The sequence below is a fragment of the Microcebus murinus genome, chromosome 11, assembly GCF_040939455.1.
Source record: "Microcebus murinus isolate Inina chromosome 11, M.murinus_Inina_mat1.0, whole genome shotgun sequence".
Classification (NCBI taxonomy): Eukaryota; Metazoa; Chordata; class Mammalia; order Primates; family Cheirogaleidae; genus Microcebus; species Microcebus murinus.
The window spans coordinates 85,514,815-85,536,663 of NC_134114.1; the positions used below are offsets into that span (position 1 = coordinate 85,514,815).

The following is a 21,849-nucleotide window of genomic DNA, read 5'->3' on the forward strand; positions in this document are numbered from 1 at the left end:
GTTTAATAGTATTAGCTCTTACATTTCAGGTTTTGATGCATTTTGAGGTAATTTTTGTATATAATGTGAGGAAAGTATCCAACTTCATTCTTTTACGTGTGACCACGTTGCTCAACCACATTGTTGTTCCAGCACCATTTGTTGAAAAGACTATTTTTTCCCCATTTCATCCTTGATCCTGGCATCTTATCTTGGCACCTTTGTTGAAAATCAACTGACCATGAATATATGGGTATATTTCTAGATTCTCAATTCTATTTCATCAATCTATTTGTCTATGCTTATGTCAGTAGCACATTACACTGTCTCTATTACCGTTGCTTTGGAGAATGTTTTGAAATTGGGAAGTACGGATTCTCTACCTTTTTTTTTTCCAAGATTGTTTTGACTACTCTGGGTCCCTTGAGTTTCCACATGAATTTTGGGATCAGCTTGTCAATTTCTACAAAAAGCAGCAGTTAGGTACTGAGAAGAATTGTGTCGATTCTGTAGATCAATTTGGGAGGGAGGAGTATTGTGATCTTAACAATATTAAGTTTTCCTATCCATGAACATGTGATATTTTTCCATATATCCAATCAGATTTAATGTACTACAGGAATGACATGATACAGATGTATCACTGGGAAAACAGAAATCATATTCCTAGGTTATGGGATTTTAGATGATTTTGATATTTTATTTTTGTACATTTCTATACTTTCCAAATTTTCAACAATAAGAATAGCTTTTATATAACCCCAAAGAAGTTATTCTTAAAGGAAAATACTCATATTCTTTAATAAAATATATATATACAAAATATTTCATAAACTTGGAATATGTTTGGAAGTGAAAATGCTTGAAAGATTTTTCAATATACATGAATATACCATTGTTCACTCTTGGTCATTTTTCATCAAAATTTATTGATTGTGTGCCACATATAAGATACTGTGCTAGGTAGTGGGTGTACTGTTTTAACAAAGCAGACATGGTTCCTGTGCTAATGAAGAACAATAAATAGACAAAAAAAAAAAAGACAGTAAATAGGCAAAGTAGCACATAGAAATGCTATCACAAGTTGTAAAGAGTGCTTTGAAAGAAAGCAATTGGTACCACCACGGAGAATAATGGCAGGATGCAGCAAACCCACTTTGATACAGTGGTCAGGGAAGCCCTCTCCGAAGTACCAATGTTTGAGGTGAGATCTGGGTACTAGATAAAAATATAAGTGTTAGTTTTAGATACTTGTCAAAGATAGGTTCAACATAAGTAGTTTCTTACACTGAAGGGTAAAAGCAAAGAGTGTTAAAATTCCAAAGGGAAATTAATTTTAACAAATAGAATAGCCTCCACCACCTCCTATAACACAATATTCAGGGTCCAAAAAATTCTATACCATAAAATACAAGGTTAAGTCATTGTAAGGTTAATGAAATGCACTGGAAGAACCTGGCATGGTCCCACTGTGCAGCCCAAATCCTGCCCTGTCCCAGCTGCAGTTTGGCACCATCTGATGGTAGTCTTCTGCTCCACCCTATTGATGGGCATGATTCTGGGTCCCTTTCACAGGCTAGAAGTTCCTTGGCAGAAGCAGCAATTCCAGAAATCTCCAGTTAGCTGACGCCTTTTTTGTCAGCATGATGAAAGAGAATACTAAAGGCACAAAGTGCTACCCTTTACCTCCCTGACATTTCCTCTCACTGCCCAGTCTCTCTTCCACTTATCCTTCCCCCAAACTTAAGATTTCTAGCCCACTCCTGTTTTAGAACAAGAGCTAGGCAAAGGACCAGAGCCAATACAGTTGAATATAGGTTATCATGCACAGTGATTGTTGCTTGCCCTCGCAATATCTATTTCCTGCTAAACAAAACCCAGATTTTGTTTAGGAGGCAATGTGCCTAGTTGAATTATATGCTTCCTCAGACTCTAGCGCACATAGGTATGGTTAGGTGATGTAGTTTGACATAATTAAGGGATTTGAGAAAGCTCTGCTTTAATGATCTAGACACCTCTCATTTCAACTTCCTTTTACATCTTCCCCAGAACTTGGGGATGAGGCTACAGATAGAACGATCATCTTTGGATTATGAGATAACCACGAGGATGAATGCTTTATGTTAAGAATGGTGATGGAGAAAGACAAAAGAAAGCTGGGGATTGACAGCATTGTGGAGCTGTTGCCCCAGCCTACAGAGCCTACCTCCAGACTTCCACTAAGTGACAAAGCCAACCCTTATTTGACTGTGGTTAGGTTTTTGTGATGAGAAATAGCCAACTGAAATCCCAATGGATACAGCTGTCTACCATGAGCATAAATTTAGCATCTTTTAAAGAATCCAAAAATTTTAAGGTTTTATTATGATATACAACAAAGTCTGAAAGAGAAAAGTTGCAACCCTCCTAACCCTATCACCCACTACAGAGTGGTAAGTACAGGTCACTAAAACACAGGTAGCACAGAGGCATGGCTTCAGAGAGGAAGTAATTCAATGGCCCGTATCTTCATTAACTCTATTTCCCAAGCCATACCAAATAAACATACATTCCAGGTAAAATTGTGCTTAGCATAACACACTTCCAGACAAGTTCCTTGGTGCCCTCTTTGAATTAGATTGCCATCCCTAAATTCCTCCTGCATGGAAATTTTGCCACAGCATAATTTCCAAGGCAACTCCACCCACTGTTAAAGGCATGCTTTAGGGTCCATTACTACACATACCCTGCAACTTTCAAGCAGATACATTAAAGTGATGTGGCTCAAGGAATGTTAACTGCCTTTTCCACTTTTTCCCTAGCCAATTTCTACTCTAATCTGAAACCCCTTCTTTATTGCCATCCTCTTATACACAATGCCTTACTTTCCAAAACAAAGTTATGACATTATGCTTACAGAATTCATTAACTTCTGGGGTAGATCACTGAAAATAGCAAGAGCATTTATCCAGAAAGTATAGATCAGGTAACGTAACATATCAATAGGCCAGATTAGAGTCAAGGAAGGACAGAATGCTGCTAGTTTTCTATATGCACTCTTGCTTGTGTAAAATTAAATTCTTTTTGCATCCAAACTTGAATGTAGATTGCTTTTATTATTGCAAATAAGATAACCTTTCAAATAGGAAAAACAATAAAAAAGTAAACTATATAATGAAATTTTTATCCCAGAACTGAGATAGTCAAAGACTTTCATATAAAAATCTATGGACTCATTCAGAATTACATATTTTTACTTCCAAACATAATTGCTCTGTAAAGTTTTCTGATATCTTTCTAATGTTTCTCAGTGAAACTTTGGAAGAATCATAAAATTCACATAGGAACGACCAAAATTGAGTCAAGAGTCCCAAATAAATCAAGTCAAATTTTCACATGTTAAAGTACCTGTTTCAGAGAGCTTCTTTAAAAATTTAAGGGGAAAATCCCCCACTCTATATTTCTTTAGGTGGGCAAGGACAATCAGCAGGAAGCAGCCCCAGATTTTCAGAAAGGATCTTAAGCATCGTTAAGACAAAAGCTGAGAAACATGTAATACACAATTTAGGCTGCCTCCTTCACTGCAGGCAGTTCAAATTTCGGCGGGCACTAAGTCTTTCAGCGCCCGGTGCTAATGTTTCATAAACGCGTTATCACAAAACTTTACGACTGCCTTCTTCGCCGTCAGTGTCTGATCAATAATACAGATTCAGGTAGCAGTCATTATTCGGCCGTGTCCAGGGGCACAAAGCCGCGACACCGCCCTGGGTAGGGTGCGGATTCCAGACCCGCCTTCCTAACGCCCAGTTTGCTCCCGAGCGCTTCGTTACCCCCAGGCTCGTGTCTTTAAATCAATACTGGGTGGCAAGCTATGCTCATTCTCCGGGCTGTGAAGTTTGGAGATTCTGGGGCTCGGCGGCGATGGGAAGTTCTGCACAGGTTCTTTCCGTGTCGGGCTCCGTCACCGCGCCGCGGGCGCATCTCCTCCCGGCGGGCCCGGGGCTGCCCGGCGAGCCGCGGGAGAGACCGCCGCCCACCGGGAGAGACCGCCGCCCACCGGGGCCGCGGCCGCTCGCCGCGCAGGAGCCCGAGCCGCAGGACCGCCAGCCCTCCTCCCGGGACGAGCGGCCGGAACCGTCTGCGCACGGGCGGGAGCGCGCCGAGACCCCCGGGCAGGGCTCGCACCCTAAAGAGACGTCTCTCCCAGCGCCTAGACAAAGACAACGCTGGGAAAAGTTGCGCCAACTGGCACCTCCCGAAGGTGCACCGAGCAGCGGCCCCTCGGCCTCGGTGGCCGAGCCGGCGACGCGCCCTGGGAGTCCCGGCCAACTTTTCCCGCGAGCTTCCGAGCAACTTGCTGGAAGTTGGGGCGAGGGGGGCAGAGCAGGGGTCAAGGGCAGCGAGCAGGGGCTGGGCTCCCCCAGCCGGCGTCTCGTACCTCCCGGCGTACCTGCTGATGTACCCGTCCCCGTCGCCGTCGCACGTCTGGAAGAGGCGCCGCATCCTCTCCTCCTCGCCGGTGCTGGACGTGTTGCTGCTGCTGCAGCCGCCGCCGCCGCCGCTGCTGCCACCGCCGCCGCCGCTGGCGCCCCCGGCCGCCGCCATCATGCGCCCGCCGCCTGCGCGCGGGGAGGAGGAGGAGGGCGCGCGGCGGGAGCGGGAGTCCGCCCCGCGCGGGCGCTGCTCGCGGCCCGGGACCCGCCTGGCGACGGAGCATGCCCAGTGGCCGCCGGGCGCTCGGGGCGAGGGATCCGCCTCCCCGGGTTTTGCCCGGGCTGGGAAGACGGGCGCTCCGGAATTGCCCGGGAGCGCACCTTAGGGGAGCGGGAGGAGGAGGAGGTGGCTCCAGGAGTCAGGGAGCCGGCGGCGGCGACGGGGACGCGAGAGGAGGCCGGGCACACAGGAGGCCCCCGGAGCGGGTGTCGGCGTCGTGCGTCCGGCCACCGCGCCGGCCCCTGACGCTTGGGAACTCGTCTGGCAGCGGGTGGGCTTTCTCCCGGCAGAACCCCTCCGACCGCCCACAGTGGTGCATTCCTTTTCCAGGAAAAAGGTAAACACTCCCGTTTTGTAAACTCAGAACTGGCACTTGTGACCCCACTCTCCAGGACTGCTGCACAGGGTTCCGTACCCGTGGCCCGAAATGAGACTCGGAATGGTTGCCTTTTTTTTAATGAATTTTTACACCTGTCAAGAAACCCGACCCTCTCAGCCCCAACCTTGGCTTCCACCCTGTACCGGGAACAATCTGCGCTCCTGTGTGACATTGTGCACGTAGGGTCCACTTCTGGAAAAGGCTTACTGTGTTAGTCAGGCGTCACTAGAATTTTCCCCAACACCTTTACAACATCAAGAGAGACATATTAATAATAGGGCGTCTCAATTGATCCACACTGCAGAGCTGGAAGATGCCTTCTATTATAAACTCTATAACTTAGAGTGTAGATAAGTACCCAGTAGGGTTATCTTGAGGACAAAAGGTCATACATAATGCAATTAGGACAATGCTTGACACCTACTAAGTGCTCAATAAATGTTAGCTTTCATTATCTCCAATGTAAGAAAGGAAAACTGAGGTACCAAGACCTGCTCGAGGTTCCAGGCTCAGTAAACGTCAGGGCAAAGGCAAGCCTAGGCAATCTCACTCCAGAGCAAGAATCCTTAAATATTACACTATCCTTCCACTTGAGCAGAAGGGGAACCACAATGAAGCAATTTGTGGTTTAGTGAATGACTCATTATTCTGTCCCAGACTTTCTGGCAGAGGCCTGTGAAGTCCTCTGGTGGTTTTAAAATATGTCCACAGATTTCTTTAGTACACCTCTCATCAAGAGGTGGAGTCTGTTGTCTCCCCCTGAATCTAGGTTGGACTTTGTGACTGCCCTGACTTCTGAGGTTAGGTTAGAAAAGGAAATGCAGATCCATCTGGCGTTCTCACCCTGAGCTACCTTAAAAGAAGTTTGGCTACCGGGAAACTGCCATGCTGGAGAAACCATGCAGAGAGACCAGGTAAAGACAAAAAGAGATGCCCAAAGGGCCCCATCTGTTCTAGCTCCCAGATGTTTGAGCCTTCCCAGACCAGGTGCCAGACAGGAGTGAGAGATAATGCTAGCCCTAGAAGCTGCAACTGCATGAGAGATTCCCAGCAAAAACTCACTATCTAGTTAAACCCAGCCAATCCCCAGGGCTATGATGATAACAATAAAAGACTTGTTGTTGTTTTAAGCCTCTGGGTTTTGAGGTGATTTGTTATGCAGTATTAAATAACTGAAACAAGTCCTTATATCTTGGGACTGTCTGCCAGGTCAGGAGAAAGGGGCCTCTCCCATCTTGCTCCCTCTCTCTACCCTATTCCTCTCTCCCCCTCTCCCCACCTCTCCCTCTCTCTCCACCTATTCCTACTTTAGTTCTTTTTAATTTTCTAATTTCCCAGTATTTCAGGGCACTTATAATAATATAATAAATAAGATATCATCCTAGAAACATTTTGTAAGTCTACCTGCTATGGTTTGAATGTTTGTCCTCTCTACAATTTATATTGAAATTTAGTCTCCAATGTGGCAGTTTTGAGAGGTGGAACCTTTAAGAGGTGGTTGGGTCAGGCGGGCTATGTCCTTGTAAATGGATTAATCCACTCATGGATTGATGGGTTAATGAATTAATGGGTTATCATGGGGGTGGGATTGGTGGCTTTATAAGAAGAAGAGAGGCCTCTGCTAGAACACTCAGCCCCCTCATCATGTGATGCCCTGCACCACCCCAGGACTTTGCATGGAGTCCCTTCCAGTAAGAAAGCTCTCACCAAATGTGACCCCTTGATCTTGGACTTACCAGCCTCTAGAACTATAAGATATAAATTTCATGTCTTTGTAAATTGCCTCAGTTTTAGGTATTCTGTAGTAAACAACAGAAAGTGGACTAAGACAGGAAATTAGTACTGGGAGTGGGGTGTTGCTGATAACAAATACTTGAAAATGTGGAAGCAGCTTTGGAACTAGGTAATGAGCAGAGGCTGAAAAATTTTGGAGAAGCAGTCTAGAAAAAGGTTAAATTCTGGTGAGGGCTTAGGAAACACAAAGACTAGAGAAAGTTTGGAACTCATTAGAAATTGGTGAGGTGGTTGTTACCAGAATGCTGGTACAGGCCTTTGTGACAAGGTCTCAGATGGAACTGAGGAACAGGATACTGGAAACCGAAGGAAAGACCATCCTTGTTTTAAACTATCAAAGAACTTTGTGAACCTGGGTCTGTGCCTGAGTGCTTTGTGGAAGACAACTTGACAGGGATAAACTAGGGTATCTGGTGGAAGAAATACCTAAGCAGCAAAGCATTCAGGCTGCTGCATGGCTACTTTTAACCACTTACATTAAGCTGCGAGAGGGAAAGAATGATTTAAAGACAGAATTTATAATTAAAAGAGAAGCAAAGTGGAAAGGATTTGGAAAACTTTCAGATTGGCCATGTAAAGAGTAAAAAGGCATGATTTTGCTAAGGAGATTAATTAACATGGAGCAAAGGGATCATCAAAAGAATGAAAGAAAGACCCTCAAGGCATTTTGGCATTCTTTGAGATTGCCCCTCCTATCACAGGCCCAGACACCTAGGAGGATAGTATGGTTCTGGGAGATAGATCCAGGGTGCCCACGATGAGCTTGCTGCCCAGAGCCACTTCAGATCTCTGTTTCCCAAATTCTGGTTCAGTGCTTTGAGGCTATGCCAGCTGTGGCTCACGCAGCCCTAGGTGTGGGTTGACCCACCATTGAAGAAAATACAAGCTGTAAGACTTAGCAGTATCCACATAGTGCTAGTTCTGCAGGCTTCCGGAAAGCAGAACTATGGAGGCTTGGCAGCTCTCCAGCCAGATTTCAAAAGATGTTGCTGAAAGCCTCGGTTTCCAGGCAAAGACAGGAACAGACCCACTGTCAAGAGCCCCCTACTAGGGAAATGTTAAGCAGAAATGTGGAGTTGCAGCTGCTACATTCCCACCAGGTCAATGCCTAATGGTCTTGGAAGCAAGACCATGGCAGAGTTCCCACCAGAGTTCCCATCATCACCAGGCCCCCAGAACTGTGGCATCACTAGCAGCATGCAATGCCTGCTGGGAAAGCTTCAGGTACCAGACTTCAATCTGGATGAGTAGCCACATGTGCTATACCCAGAAAAGCCATAGAAGCAGGACTGTGTGAGGCTTGGCAGTCCAACCCCACCCCAGTGTGTCCAGAAAGCAGCACATGGAGTCAAAGAAATTATTCTCCAGCTTTACAATTTAATGTCTGCCCTGCTGGGTTTTGGACTTTCTTGGGGCCTGTTACTACTTTCTTTTTGCATATTCCTTCCTTTTGACATGGGAATTTTTTATGCCTGTACCATCATTGTATCTTGAAAGGAGATAACTTGTTTTGATTTCATAGGTAATACTCTGGACTTTGGACGTTTGAGTTGGTGCTGGAACAAGTTGAGACTTTGGAGCTATGGGAATGGAATAAATGTATTTGGATGTGAGAAGTACATGAGTTTGAGGGGCCAGGGGTAAAATGCTGTAGTTTGAATGTTTTTTTTCCCCTCTGAAATTCATATTGAAACTTAATCCCCAATGTGGCAGTATTGAGAGATGGCTGGGTCATGAGGGCTCTGTCCTCATAAATGGATTAATCCACTCATGGATTCATGGGTTATCATGGGAGTGGAACTGGTGGCTTTATAAGAAAAGGAAGAGATTTTGGAGCATTTCAGGTTTTGGGGGGAAAAAGAAGACGAGGAAGGGAGCTCTGAGCCAGCACAGTTGCCCCCTTGCTGTGTGATACTCTGGGCTGCCTTAGGACTCTGCAGAGAATCCCCACCAGCAAGAAGGCTCTCACCAAATGTAGCCCTTTGACCTTGAACTTCTCACTGTAAGAAGTAAACTTCATTTCTTTATAAATTACCCAGTATTCTGTTATAAGCAACAGAAAACAGACAACCCCACTACTCAATAATATTTGCTTAAGGACAAAAGCCCAAGAGTCAAATTTATATATATCTTACTTTAAATCTTATTTTTTCTAATTTTCATAAAACAAAACTTATATTATTATCTGACAGTACAGCCAGATGGTAGTTTTTACCCTAAAATAATTCTAGAGAATTAGAAGTTTGGGATTAAAAAAAAGAAAGAAAAAAGCATTTTTCTAAGTACAACATGTATGAAGGGTTTGGAAACCCAAAGGATTTTCCAGGATTTGAGTAAATCTCTCTGTAACCACACTCCATGTATAAAGAGAATGCAAAGAGTGTTTTTTTACTTACAGAATATATTATACATAACAGCTCTGGAGGTTTAAGTTTAAATCATTTTGAATTATATCAAAACACACAAGAAGTGTGTTTGACACCCTTGACAAATTTCCTAAACAACATTTTCTCATCCTTGAGTAACTCAGAAATGGCTGAACAGATAGATTCAACCTTCCAGAAAAGAATTTGCTTCTGAGTTGATATGAAACATGTGAAATTTCAGCTAAAAAGGTTATGAGAGATGGGAAATTTGTAAGACATCGAAAATAGAGATGCCATATGAATATAAATATGAGAAATATAAAGTAGCAGCTTGGAGTGAGAGCAATACCCATTGCCATGAATCTAACAGTACTGGTTATGTTATAATTTCAAAGGTTTTATGTGTTTATCTGAGATGAGTATATAGCTCAATATCTTTGTCCTTTTCCAGTTTTTTTTTCTCTCAGATTCTTCTTGGTTATAACTACACTTCATATTTATGTAGTACATTTCAAAATATCTGTACACATTACAAGGTATACTATTCTACATGTCTAAAGTTACCAGTTGAAATAAATAAAATAACTGCAGTGCTTTACAAACTTGATTATCTGCTGCTTGCCCTTCCAAATTCCATTTACCAGAACTAGGATTACATGCAAGAGTTGGAGTGAGGACCCCATGGTGTCCTCTGCTCACCTTTTTCTCTAAGGCTTTTTTTTTTTTTTTTTTTTTGAGACAGAGTCTCACTTTTGTTGCCCTGGCTAGAGTGAGTGCCGTGGCGTCAGCCTAGCTCACAGCAACCTCAAACTCCTGGGCTCAAGCGATCCTCCTGCCTCAGCCTCCCGAGTAGCTGGGACTACAGGCATGTGCCACCACGCCCGGCTAATTTTTTGTATATATATATATTTTTTCAGTTGGTCAATTAATTTCTTTCTATTTTTTTAGTAGAGACGGGGTCTCGCTCAGGATGGTTTTGAACTCCCAACCTCGAGCAATCCGCCCGCCTCGGCCTCCCAGAGTGCTAGGATTACAGGCGTGAGCCACCGCGCCCGGCCTCTAAGGCGTTTTTATAAGCCCTGTTAAATTCCTATATCCCTCCAGAAGCCTTCCTTCCCCACTTCAGGTCACACTTATCTTCCAGAGCTCCCTTAATTGAAGCACATTTTGAGAGAAGAATCATACAGTTTAATGATGATTTGCCTTCCACCTCTGCACAAGGTATCAATTATTTATTATTAAACAAGATTGTAAATTACTGAGAGAAAATGAGATGAAGTTAAAGGAGCTTAATTAATTTTTATTGTGTCTTTATCACAAATCAGTAACAGTGTACAAAACTTTACCTTGCTTAATGCTATGTAGTGGGGGTAGTGTATTTGTTATCTCTTTTTAGGGGGTGGAGGGTGGTGAGGGAGGATAATTAAATCCGAAAAGGTTAAGTATTAATAATGTGCCTGTCTTAGTCTGTTTTGTGTTGCTATAACAGAATACTACAGACTAGGTAATTTTTAAAGAAAAGAAATTTGTTTTTCATAGTTCTGGAGACTGGGAAGTCCAATATCAAGGTGCCAGCATCTTGTGAGGCCCTTCTTGCTGTGTCATTCCATGGCAGAAGGTGAAAAGACAAAAGAACATGCCAGAGAGAGCAAGAGAGGGGAAGAGAGCCAAACTTATCCTTTATCAGGAATCCACTCCCATAATGATGTCATTAATTCATCTGGGAGGTCTCTGCCCTTGTGACCTAATCACCTCTTAAAGGTCCTACCTCTCAACACTGTTGCACTGGGCATTAAGTTTCCAACACATGAACTTTCAAACCATGGCAGTGCCTAAGTAAGGGACCTAGAATTGAACTCTTATCTACCTGTCAAACCCATGTTCTTCACATTGACTTCACATTGTCTTTTTTTTTTTTTAAAGATAATGTCTTGCTGTGTCACCTAGGAATACAGTGGTGCAATCATAGCTCACTGTACCTTCTAACTCCTGAGCTCAAGTGATCCTCCCACCTCAGCCTTCTGAAATACTGGGACTACAGGTAGGCACCACCATGCCTGGCTAATTTTTCTTATATTTTTGTAGAAACAGGTCTTGCTATGTTACCCAGGGTAGAGACAAGGTCTCAACATATTGCCCAGGTTGGTCTCAAACTCCTGGGCTCAAGTGTTCCTTCTACTTCAGCCTCCCAAAGTGCTGGGATTAAAGGCATGAGCCACCATGCCCAGCCCATATTGTCTTAATATCAGGGCCAGTGATACTCATATTCAAATATTCATTATATTTTTGAGTAACACTGGAAAGGAGTTTTAAACGCATTTTCATAAACAATTATAAACCTTATATTTATAATTATAAGGACTCACCATATGCTTTTATAATCTGTCCCAAATTGGGTTCTCTGGGGAGCACACTCTAAAACAGAGTTTCACGTGCAGGATGTTTCCTAAGGAGTGCCCCACCTTGTGTGGAAGGGACACGAAAGAAGCAAGATAGGACAGAGGGAGAATTGCGATGCAGGGCAGAGAGCATCCTTGTCTGAGTTCACAGAGAGCTCTAACATGGCCTGTATTTGTTTCCTAGTGCTGCTGTAACAAATTACCATAACATAAAAAAAACTATCTTAAAATGACACAAATTTATTATCTTACAGTTCTGGAAGTCATAAATCTGAAATGAGTCTCACTGAGTTAAAATCAAGCTGTCAGCAGGACCATGTTTCTTCTGGAGACTGAAGCAAAGAATTTTTTCCTTACCGTTCCCAGCTGCTACAGGATGTCTGCCTTCCTTTACTGTCATCTCCTTCCTCCAGCTTCAAAGCCAGCCTGATAGCATTTTCAAATCTCTCTATGACTTGATTCCCTTTTCTACCTCCCTCTTACACTTTAAAGGACCCTTTTGATTATACTGGGCCTGCCCAGATAATCCAGGATAATATATTTATTTTAAATCCAGATGATTAGCAACCCTAATTCTATCTGTAACCTTAATTTCCCCTTGTCATCTAACACAATACTTGCCCAGATTCCAGGGATTAGGATGTGGGTATCTTAAGAGGGAGCCATTATTCTGCCTAACATATCAGATTGTCCTTTACTGAAATGCAATGGCTGGACCTGTACACCTCTGCTTCAACCAGTCTTCGAATGTAGATCCCCATCCGACTGGATCCACAACCCAGGAAGTTTGTGACCTTGGGCAGGTGACTCTCTGTAGCAGTGTCACCTCCTGATGGGTTGACAGCTGCAGGTTGTCCTCTGACAGAGCACAGTCCTCTAGCTCAGCAATGAGTCCTTACTGAAAGGAAGAACAGGGTGGTACATTTCAATGTTCATCACAATCTACCCCTTGAGCCACTTGAATCTACATCTTCCTATATGTCTGGGGAGCAGCTCCTCCTTGATTCTGGTGGGCTTCTCTTTCTGGGGCAGTCTTAGAAGAGGAAGTTTAGTGGGGAAAATGGCAATCCCTACCACTGCTTCAGGTCTTGGGGCCCCAACTGATACTCACTGTCTCCCACCTCCACCAGTTAAGTGGGGGTTATAGTATCACTTATTTCCTAGAGAGTTTGTGAAATTCCAGGAGATAATTCACATAAAGCACATTGGATCACTGGAAAGAGCCCCATGAAACATAGCTATGATGATTTTTAGTATTATAAAACTGGATCAGACCCCATGAATTTGTATAATTATTATTTGTCTATTTAAACAATTAAGCTAAATTAAATTAAATTAATTTTTTTTTAACTGGATCAGGCTATATATCATTATATTTCCAGGACTTATTGTTGGATGTCAGATATCATTAGACTTTCTCTTTTTTTTTTTTTTTTTTTTTTTTTGAGACAGAGTCTCGCTTGTTGCCCAGGCTAGAGTGAGTGCCATGGCGTCAGCCTAGCTCACAGCAACCTCAAACTCCTGGGCTCAAGCAATCCTTCTGCCTCAGCCTCCCGAGTAGCTGGGACTACAGGCATGCACCACCATGCCCGGCTAATTTTTTTATATATATATATATATATATATTAGTTGGCCAATTAATTTCTTTCTATTTATAGTAGAGACGGGGTCTTGCTCTTGCTCAGGCTGGTTTCAAACTCCTGACCTCGAGCAATCCGCCCGCCTCGGCCTCCCAGAGTGCTAGGATTACAGGCTTGAGCCACCTCGCCCAGCCTAGACTTTCTCTTTTAAAGTGTTTTTATTTCTCTTTCTGGGTTCAGATATACGAAGATAGCTATAAAGTATTTAGATTCAAATCCGGGGCCTGTTATTTTCTTTGCACACACAGCACCTCTCTTACGTAACTTGCTTGCGTTTTTTCTTATAGCTAAAGAGTATGGCAAACACAACAGGGAATATCTGAGGCAGGCTGAGTGTGTGCATCACTCTCAGCACCTCACACGATGACTGCCTCTCTAGCCGCCTCCACCCCTGCTCTGGTGGGTTGGGCTGGTTGTCAAGAGGAGCCTGCCACCCGACAGGAGTTCAGTGTGGATTAGCTTTAAATAATCCCTAGCTAAATATTATGTCTACTAAGAGGCCTAGGTGTCTTGGATTTTAACTGAGCAACCATACTCTGTGAGGGATCAAACTGGCCTCTGCTGAAGAAAATGGCGAGACCAAGAACCCCAGGGAGAAGAGCTCCATTCCAACATCATATGCTAAACACTTAGGGGAGTGGTTTTCAAACTACAGGTTGCAACTCATCAGTGGGTTGCAAAATCATTTTAGTGGGTAGTGACAAGGCTTAAAAAAAAAGAATTACAGGCCGGGCGCTGTGGCTCACGCCTGTAATCCTAGCTCTTGGGAGGCCGAGGCGGGCGGATTGCTCAAGGTCAGGAGTTCAAAACCAGCCTGAGCAAGAGCGAGACCCCGTCTCTACTATAAACAGAAAGAAATTAATTGGCCAACTGATATATATATATATATAAAAAAAATTAGCCGGGCATAGTGGCGCATGCCTGTAGTCCCAGCTACTCGGGAGGCTGAGGCAGAAGGATCACTCGAGCCCAGGAGTTTGAGGTTGCTGTGAGCTAGGCTGACGCCACGGCACTCACTCTAGCCTGGACAACAAAGTGAGACTCTGTCTCAAAAAAAAAAAAAAAAAAGAATTACAGAAATATAAAGTATAAGATATCTGGATATAGTTAATTTAGTATAGTAGTCCCCGGTTAACCACGGTTTTGCCTTCCGCGGTCAACTGTGGTCCAAAAATAGTAAATGAAAATTTTCAGAAATGAACAATTCATAATTTTTAAATTATGCACTGTTCTGAGTAGCATTATGAAATCTCACACTGACCTGCTCCATCCTGCCTGGGACGTGAATCATCCCTTTGTCCAGCATATCTGCGCGGAACATGCTCCCCACCCGTTAGTCTCCTAGCAGCTGTCTCAGTCATCAGATTGACTGTTGGGGTAGTGCAGTGCTTGTGTTCAAGTAACCCTTACTGTACTTAATAATGGCCTCAAAGCCCAAGAGTAGTGATGCTGGCAATTCAGATATTATGCTGAAGAAAAGCATGTAAAGTGCTTGCTTTAAGGGAAAAGGTGAAAGGTCTCAACTTACGGAAAGGAAAAAGCATATGTTGACATTACTAAGGGTTTACATTGAGAAGAAATCTTCTATCCCTGAAACTGTGAACAGTATATTGTTATGACTGTTCTATTTTATTATTACTGTTGTTAATCTCTCACTGTGCCTGATTTACAAATTAAAATTTATCATAGGTATGCATATACAGGAAAAAACACAATGTATGTAGGGTTTGGTACTATCCTCGGTTTCAGGCACCCACTGGGAATCTTGGAATGTGTCCCCTGCAGATAAAGGGGTACTACTTGTAGTGTTACATATTGTTTCATAAAACTTTTTCATTTATGTATGTATTTTTTCTGGGACACAATATAAAAAGTGCATACATCTGCTTGTGTATCTGGCTGATATACACTAGTTTTATAGCAGGAACAATTACTGTGACACTCTTAGCCCAGAAGCTTTACTTTTTTCCCCTTTCTTTTGATCAAGAATGACTGGAAGCCATTTCTCTCAATTTCATTCACCTTCTATTCCTCATACTTGGAGTGGTCAGGGACTTCCTGTCCTTCTTCTTAGTTCCATGGGATACCCAGGGGTGGAAAAGGCCGACCTGCTTCATTTATTTCCTTTAGCAGGCAAGCAGTCAAGATGAGTTAGGCTGCTGGGTTCTGGGAGAGGGTTGGAGCAGCCTTTTTTATCTGAGATGAGTCAATCCAATGAAGAAATTACTGGAAATCTCATTGGGATTCTCAAATCGCAGAAGCTAGGCAGAAATCTAAAGCCAATGTACAGAGGCAAACTGTTAGAAACACATGTTGGGGAAGAAAGGCTGATCTTTCAGTGTTGAAGTGGGCTGAGGGGAGCTACAAGGAAGGAATTTCCAAAGTGAGAAACACCACAACGATGCTTCATGATTTGAAAACAAGAAAAGCTAAACACTTATAAGCTATTTCCTTATCTACAGATTTATATATTGTAAATGTGACCAAAAGGAGATGATAGAGATTGGGATATCCATTTCCAAATTGTATGGCTAGAAATTGTGTATTTCAATATATACACATTTTACTTTAAAAATGATAATAACTGAGTAAGGGTGAGAAGTGTGTGGAGGTACAGGTGGACCAAGAATGGCAGGCTAGGCTGGGCGAGATAGCTCATGCCTGTAATCCTAGCACTCTGGGAGGCCAAGGCGGGAGGATGGCTTGAGCTCAGGAGTTCGAGACCAGCCCAAGCAAGAGCAAGACCCTGTCTATACTATAAATAGAAATAAATGAGCCAAACAACTAAAAATAGAAAAAATTAGCCAAGCATACTGGCATGTAGTCCCAGCTACCCAAGAAGCTGAGGCAGGAGGATCCATCCCTTGAGCCCAGGAGTTTGAGGTTGCTGACGCCATAGCATTCTAGCCCAGGCAACAGAGTAAAACTCTGTCTCAAAAAAAAAAAAAAAAAAAAAAAGAATGGCAGGCTATTGAGGCTGGGTGATGAGTACATGGGGATTCATTGTGCTATTCTGTTTACTTTGGATTTGAAATTTTCCACCATACAAACTTGAAAAAAATGTCTCAAATTGGCTTTCATGATCCTCCTTGGAATTAATACAACCATGGGCTTATATTACCTTTTTCTCCATAACCTCAAACAAGCATGGAGGCAATGAATGAGCTACACTGTTAGCTGCTCCTAACAGCAGAGTCCAGTGGCCATACCCATGGGCTACAGGAAAGGCACAACTACATAGTCACACTGCGCGATCAGAAGGGACCCAGGAGGTAGAGACAGTGTCTCTGTGTCTGAAATATTTATTAAATCTGGTATGTCTCCATTGACCCCACAAGTCTCCCTAATGTCAGAGGCCTTCTCAGGGGTCTATGAAGGTAAAAGACATGTGCTTATTATTTCATTTGTGCATTAATAATTAAGAAGGCAATAAAACTGTACCTACCTAGAAAGATTGCCTGAATTTGTGAATTATGAATAGAGAAGGTAGGGTGGTAACAGCTGGCAATTCAACAGGTGTGGTTTGCTTTAACAGGAAGCCACAAACTAATTTTTGAGGCCCAACACAGCATGAAATGTGTAGAATTGCTTGCTCAGGGTTAATAAATTAAAGGCTCGCTGGTGAGAAAGTGGCTCCCTTGACCACCTCCTTGCTAAGAGGTCCAGACTGAAAGTGTGTTGCCAGAGGCTGATCTTGATGTCTGAGGATATGGGGCAGGACTAGAGAAATGAAGTGAAATGGGGGTAGTAGAAAGGTGTTCTAGTTTGAGGTCTTCAAATAACTATGCAGTAGTGGGCAACACGCCCAGCCACACTGTACTTTGGTTTGCTCATTTGTAAAATGATCCAGCTGAATTCCAAAAGTTTCTTCCATTTCTAAAATTCTATGATTTATTTTGTCATAGTTTTACTCTCCACTATGTTAAAGGATTACCAGTAAGGCAGAACTGTTCTCTGCTCACATGTTACCTAATTCTTTTTTTTTTTTTTTTTGAGACAGAGTCTCACTTTGTTGCCCAGGCTAGAGTGAGTGCCGTGGCATTAGCCTGGCTCACAGCAACCTCAATCTCCTGGGCTCAGCGATCCTACTGCCTCGGCCTCCCGAGTAGCTGGGACTACAGGCATGCACCACCATGCCCGGCTAATTTTTTTTTTGTATATATATTTTTAGTTGGTCAATTAATTTCTTTCTATTTTTGGTAGAGACGGGGTCTCGCTCAGGCTGGTTTTGAACTCCTGACCTTGAGCAATCCGCCCGCCTCGGCCTCCCAAAGTGCTAGGATTACAGGCGTGAGCCACCACGCCCGGCCATGTTACCTAATTCTTGACAAGGGTCAGCCTCACAAGCAGACAGTAGTGACCACTTCTGTGTGGTGATTCAGGACATAATGAGATGGAATCTCCAGTTTGCAAACTCCTCACTAGCTATAGCATTTCCTGAAATGATACTAGAGGCGGTTTATTTATTTATTTTGTTTGTTTTTTGGAGGTTCCTCTTTAAGACTCCCTTATTAAAATGGAAATGTTCCTGAAAGACTACACAGTCCTTAGCACCGAATTAAAACTTCATGGGAATCGTCCATTAGATGATTCTTGTGGGCCAGAGGAGAAGAAGGGACTGAAGAAGAGTGCAAAGGCATCGATGGGAATCCAGGGCACTTCTCAGGCTCCACTACCCTGAGTGATGAACCAGTCATTATAGGGAAGTGGAGAGGAAGGGATTAAGTTTGGGGGATAGTTTGGGAAAACTTGAGTTAGTTGGTGTCCACATGAATTTTAGCACGTAACTGTGAAGTCCTTTACTTCTCTGTTATGGAATGAATGTTGGTGTCTGCATAAATTCATATGTATGTTGAAGCCCTAGTACCCAATGTAATGGAGATGTGGGAATTTGGGAGGTAATTAGAGTTAGATGAGGTTATAAGGGTGTTACTCTCAAGATGGGATTAGTGCCCTTTTAAGAGGAGACATGAGAGAGCAAGCTGTCTGAGCACATGCACCGAGAAAAGGCCATGTGGGCACACAGCAAGCAGGCAGCCATCTATCTGCAAGCCAGGAAGATGGCCCTTTCCAGAAACTCAACTTTGCCAGACCTTGATCGTGGACTTTGCAGCCTCTAGAACTATTGGAAATAAATTTTTGTTGTTTAAGCCACCCAGATTATGGTATTTTGTTCTGGAAGACTGCCTGACCTTTTAGTCATACGGTTCCCTTCCTTTTCAGGGTCAGGCATGAGTCAATTTGCCAAATTAAGCATGAAAGAAATGTCTCCAAAACATCTGGCAAAGGGGTATTCCTAAATATCATTTGTCCTCAAGAGAGTGTCAGGCTGGTCTTTCTTTGGTGCTGTTGTTGAAGCTGACTACGTTTGGATGATCTAATCAAACAAGGTAGTTGCATTTCCTAAAGGAAATCTCTCTTAACCTAAACCACAGGTATAAGTAGGTTTACTAACTTGATATACGTTGCGGCTGAAAAGACTCTTGTTGATTTTTTAAAAATTGTCAACATTTTCAAATATGCCCCAAAGTAAAAAGAATAGTATGAAGAACACCCCATATAGCCATTCAGTGATTACCAAATTCAGTGATTACCAGCATTTTGCTTATGAAGATTTTAAAGAAAAATATCAGTGAGAGACAAAATACTATATTTACAATGTACTTAGTGTGCCAGGAGAAAAATAAAATTATTATTTTGTGGGATGTCAATACACGGCCAAGCTATGGACAAGTGTATCTAATCCCTCTTCAGCTATCTGCATGGGTAAATGTTGCCTATGCTTTAAAAACTGGATCCTTTCATAAAATGGAAACATTATGTATTTAACGATAACCCTTTTTGTTTTCAAGAGGTTTTTGATGTTTTCTTTTCTTCAGAGCATCCCAGGAGAGGGCCCCATGAATAGACTCTCTCTCTTGGTCTCTGAGTTTTTAATAACGGTCCTGAGGGAGAAAACTAGGGACATTCATGCTCCCAACTAATCCTACTGCACCCTCTGATAGATTTTCATCTGATTCTTTTTACCATCACAATTAACTCTTTTAACGTGTAATTATTTCTACACTTGACTTTGTTTTTTTTTTGTTTTTTTTTGTTTTTTGTTTTTTGTTTTTCGGAGACAGGGTCTTGCCCTATCACCCAGGCTAGAGTACAGTGGTGTGATCATAGTTCACTGCAACCTCAAACTCCTAGGCTCAAGCGGTCCTCTGGCTGAGCCTCCTGAGTAACTAGGACTACAGGAGTATGCAACCATGCCTGGATAATTTTTAAATTTTTTGTAGAGACGGGGTCTTGCGATGCTGCTCAGGCTTGTCTTGAACTCCTGGTTTCAAGTAATCCTCCCACCTTGGCCTCCCTAGTGCTGGGATTACAGGTGTGAGCCACAGTGCCCAGCCTACACTGGACTTTTAGAGACTACTCTTAACTGGCAGCCTAACGACATCATTTACTTACAATTCTATAAGGACACATGCCAGTTGACAAATTTATGTCACTCCTGTCCTCAGAGCCACACAGTGGCTCTACTTCCCAGTAAGGTAAATTTCCTTTGCTACCAGACCATAGACTAGACCTACACTGGTCACCTAGCATTACTATCTTTTTCCTCAGTCCCTTCAACATGCCTCTCCATGCTCCTAATGAAGGGCTTTCAGGGTTGACATGATACCTTCTCTGATATACTACCCCTTTGCTTAGAAAGTCCTTCCTTGTGAGAGTTTCCAAACCTCTTCTTCCCCTTTTACTATGCAACTCTTTAAAATTACATCTCCTTAAAAACAAAACAAAACAACAAAAACCCCACAAACATAGCAATACTGCCTGGAAGAGATGGTTTTCCTCCTCTCCTCGGTCACCCCCGGCAGGTGACAGCAAATGCTCAGCAAGTTACACAATGTATTTGCTGACCTGCAGTGTTCACATTTTGGAGTTGAGCTTTTAGTGTTTGGGAGATGGTTTAAGGGTGTTCCAGATGTTTTTGAGGCATATTCTGTAAAAATACTCATTTAAAATTTAAACTCTAAGACCTAAGAGGCCATGTCTATTAATTTTTTTTTATTTATGGGTGTTTGAATATATTAGCGTTTGATGACACGCATGATTGGGATTTCCTACCACATGATAATGGGTAGGAAAAAGAGGAAGAATACAAACTAGTTGATAGCCACCTTCCAGAGAGTCTATTTTTATGACTTTTAAATATGAGTATTCCCGCTCATGAACCTCATAATTGCTGCTATCACAACTTTTGCTATGATTGCTGCTGTTATTACAACAGGCTACAGAAGTTGTTTGTTAGTATCAATTACCGTCAAGACCTAGGACCGTAATAAATAATAGCTTTCTAGTACCACCTTGTGGCTAACCTATTAATATACATTTAAAGCTGCTTATGTAGATAGGTAGATATGTATTCAGAGTATAGCAAAATACTCATTTTTGATATATATCATTACATATGTATCAAATAATAGAGCTGGAAGTAATTTTACAATTACTTGAACCTCAGGTAAATTTCATTCCATAGATTTAGATATGGCAGGACTTAATTTCCCTGTAATTAACTTAATCTCAGTTCATTCAGGGCCCCCAAAGCTCTTCTCTATCTAGGTTTGCTTTTAGGTTCTCGTGTTCTTATGGGGTGTCAAGGCATCAAGAAGCGTGGGAAGGGGTTTCTAATTCTTGGTCATCAAACAATATAGATCACTCACTACTAAGTCATTCATTGCTTATTTCCAATGGCAAGACTCCTTGAAGAATGATTTATCTCTCTGCCAATTCTGAACCCCTCTTGAGCACCAGGAATGCTCTGCTGCTCCACACCACACTGAGCCCACCTGCCTAGGCACACCACTGTGCCATTCTTTCCTGCCCTGCCTCTCTGGGGCTTTACTTGGGAAGGCAGCACAGGCCATTCTGTTTTAGGATCTCCCAAACCATCCAAGGTTTTTGTTTTATTCTCCCCTACAGGAGCAGGGTTCGGGATCCTTTTTAGTGACTCACTGGTGTATTAATATGTGACATCTTCCTCTTCCCAAGGTCCAGGGAACTGAAAGCAACTTAAAACAATATTCCTTCTCCAAAACAATAGATCCCCAAAGGCCTGGCTGAACAAGAGAGAAAGGGGCGAGGAGAGAAAGAGTGGAAGGAAATATTTATAACAGCAATCATAAAAGCATACTGGTTATATTTTAACTCTACCAAGTCATTTTTAGAGACGAGAAGAGAACTAGCTAGAGCAGTTTCCAGATCATTGTGCTGTGGCATGCTGCTATGTCATAAGATGTTCACAGGCATATCAAGATGTTGATGACCCCAGTCCTTGGGCAGCTGGGTAGGAACTGGAACAGTTGAAGCCAGTTCTCTCAGCCCAGCTGCTTCTGGCCAAGATTAGCCTTATCTCTGTCTCAATACAGCAGCCAGAATAAACTAACTGGGTGTGTCAATTATATATTGCTTTGTAACGAACCCAACCTAAAACTTAGTAGCTTAAAGCAATGTCCATTTTATTTGCTCGTGTGTTCTGTGGGTAAACAACTTGGGCTGTGTTTAGCTAGGAGGTTCTTCTGCTGATCTTGCCTTGGGTCACTTATGTAGCT

General features: G+C 42.8%; 1 protein-coding gene across 2 annotated transcripts in view; it reads right to left on the bottom strand.

The window, feature by feature from the left end:
• LOC142873754 (uncharacterized) overlaps positions 1-4,577 on the bottom strand; it is a 147,373-nt gene extending 142,796 nt beyond the window's left edge. For both annotated transcript variants that reach the window (XM_076008275.1, XM_076008277.1), the window contains exon 1: positions 4,409-4,577. In XM_076008275.1, coding sequence (XP_075864390.1) covers positions 4,409-4,566 — 158 coding nt within the window. In that variant the 5' untranslated portion in view covers positions 4,567-4,577. The remainder of the gene's footprint in view (positions 1-4,408) is intronic.
• Positions 4,578-21,849: the final 17,272 nt, after the last annotated feature.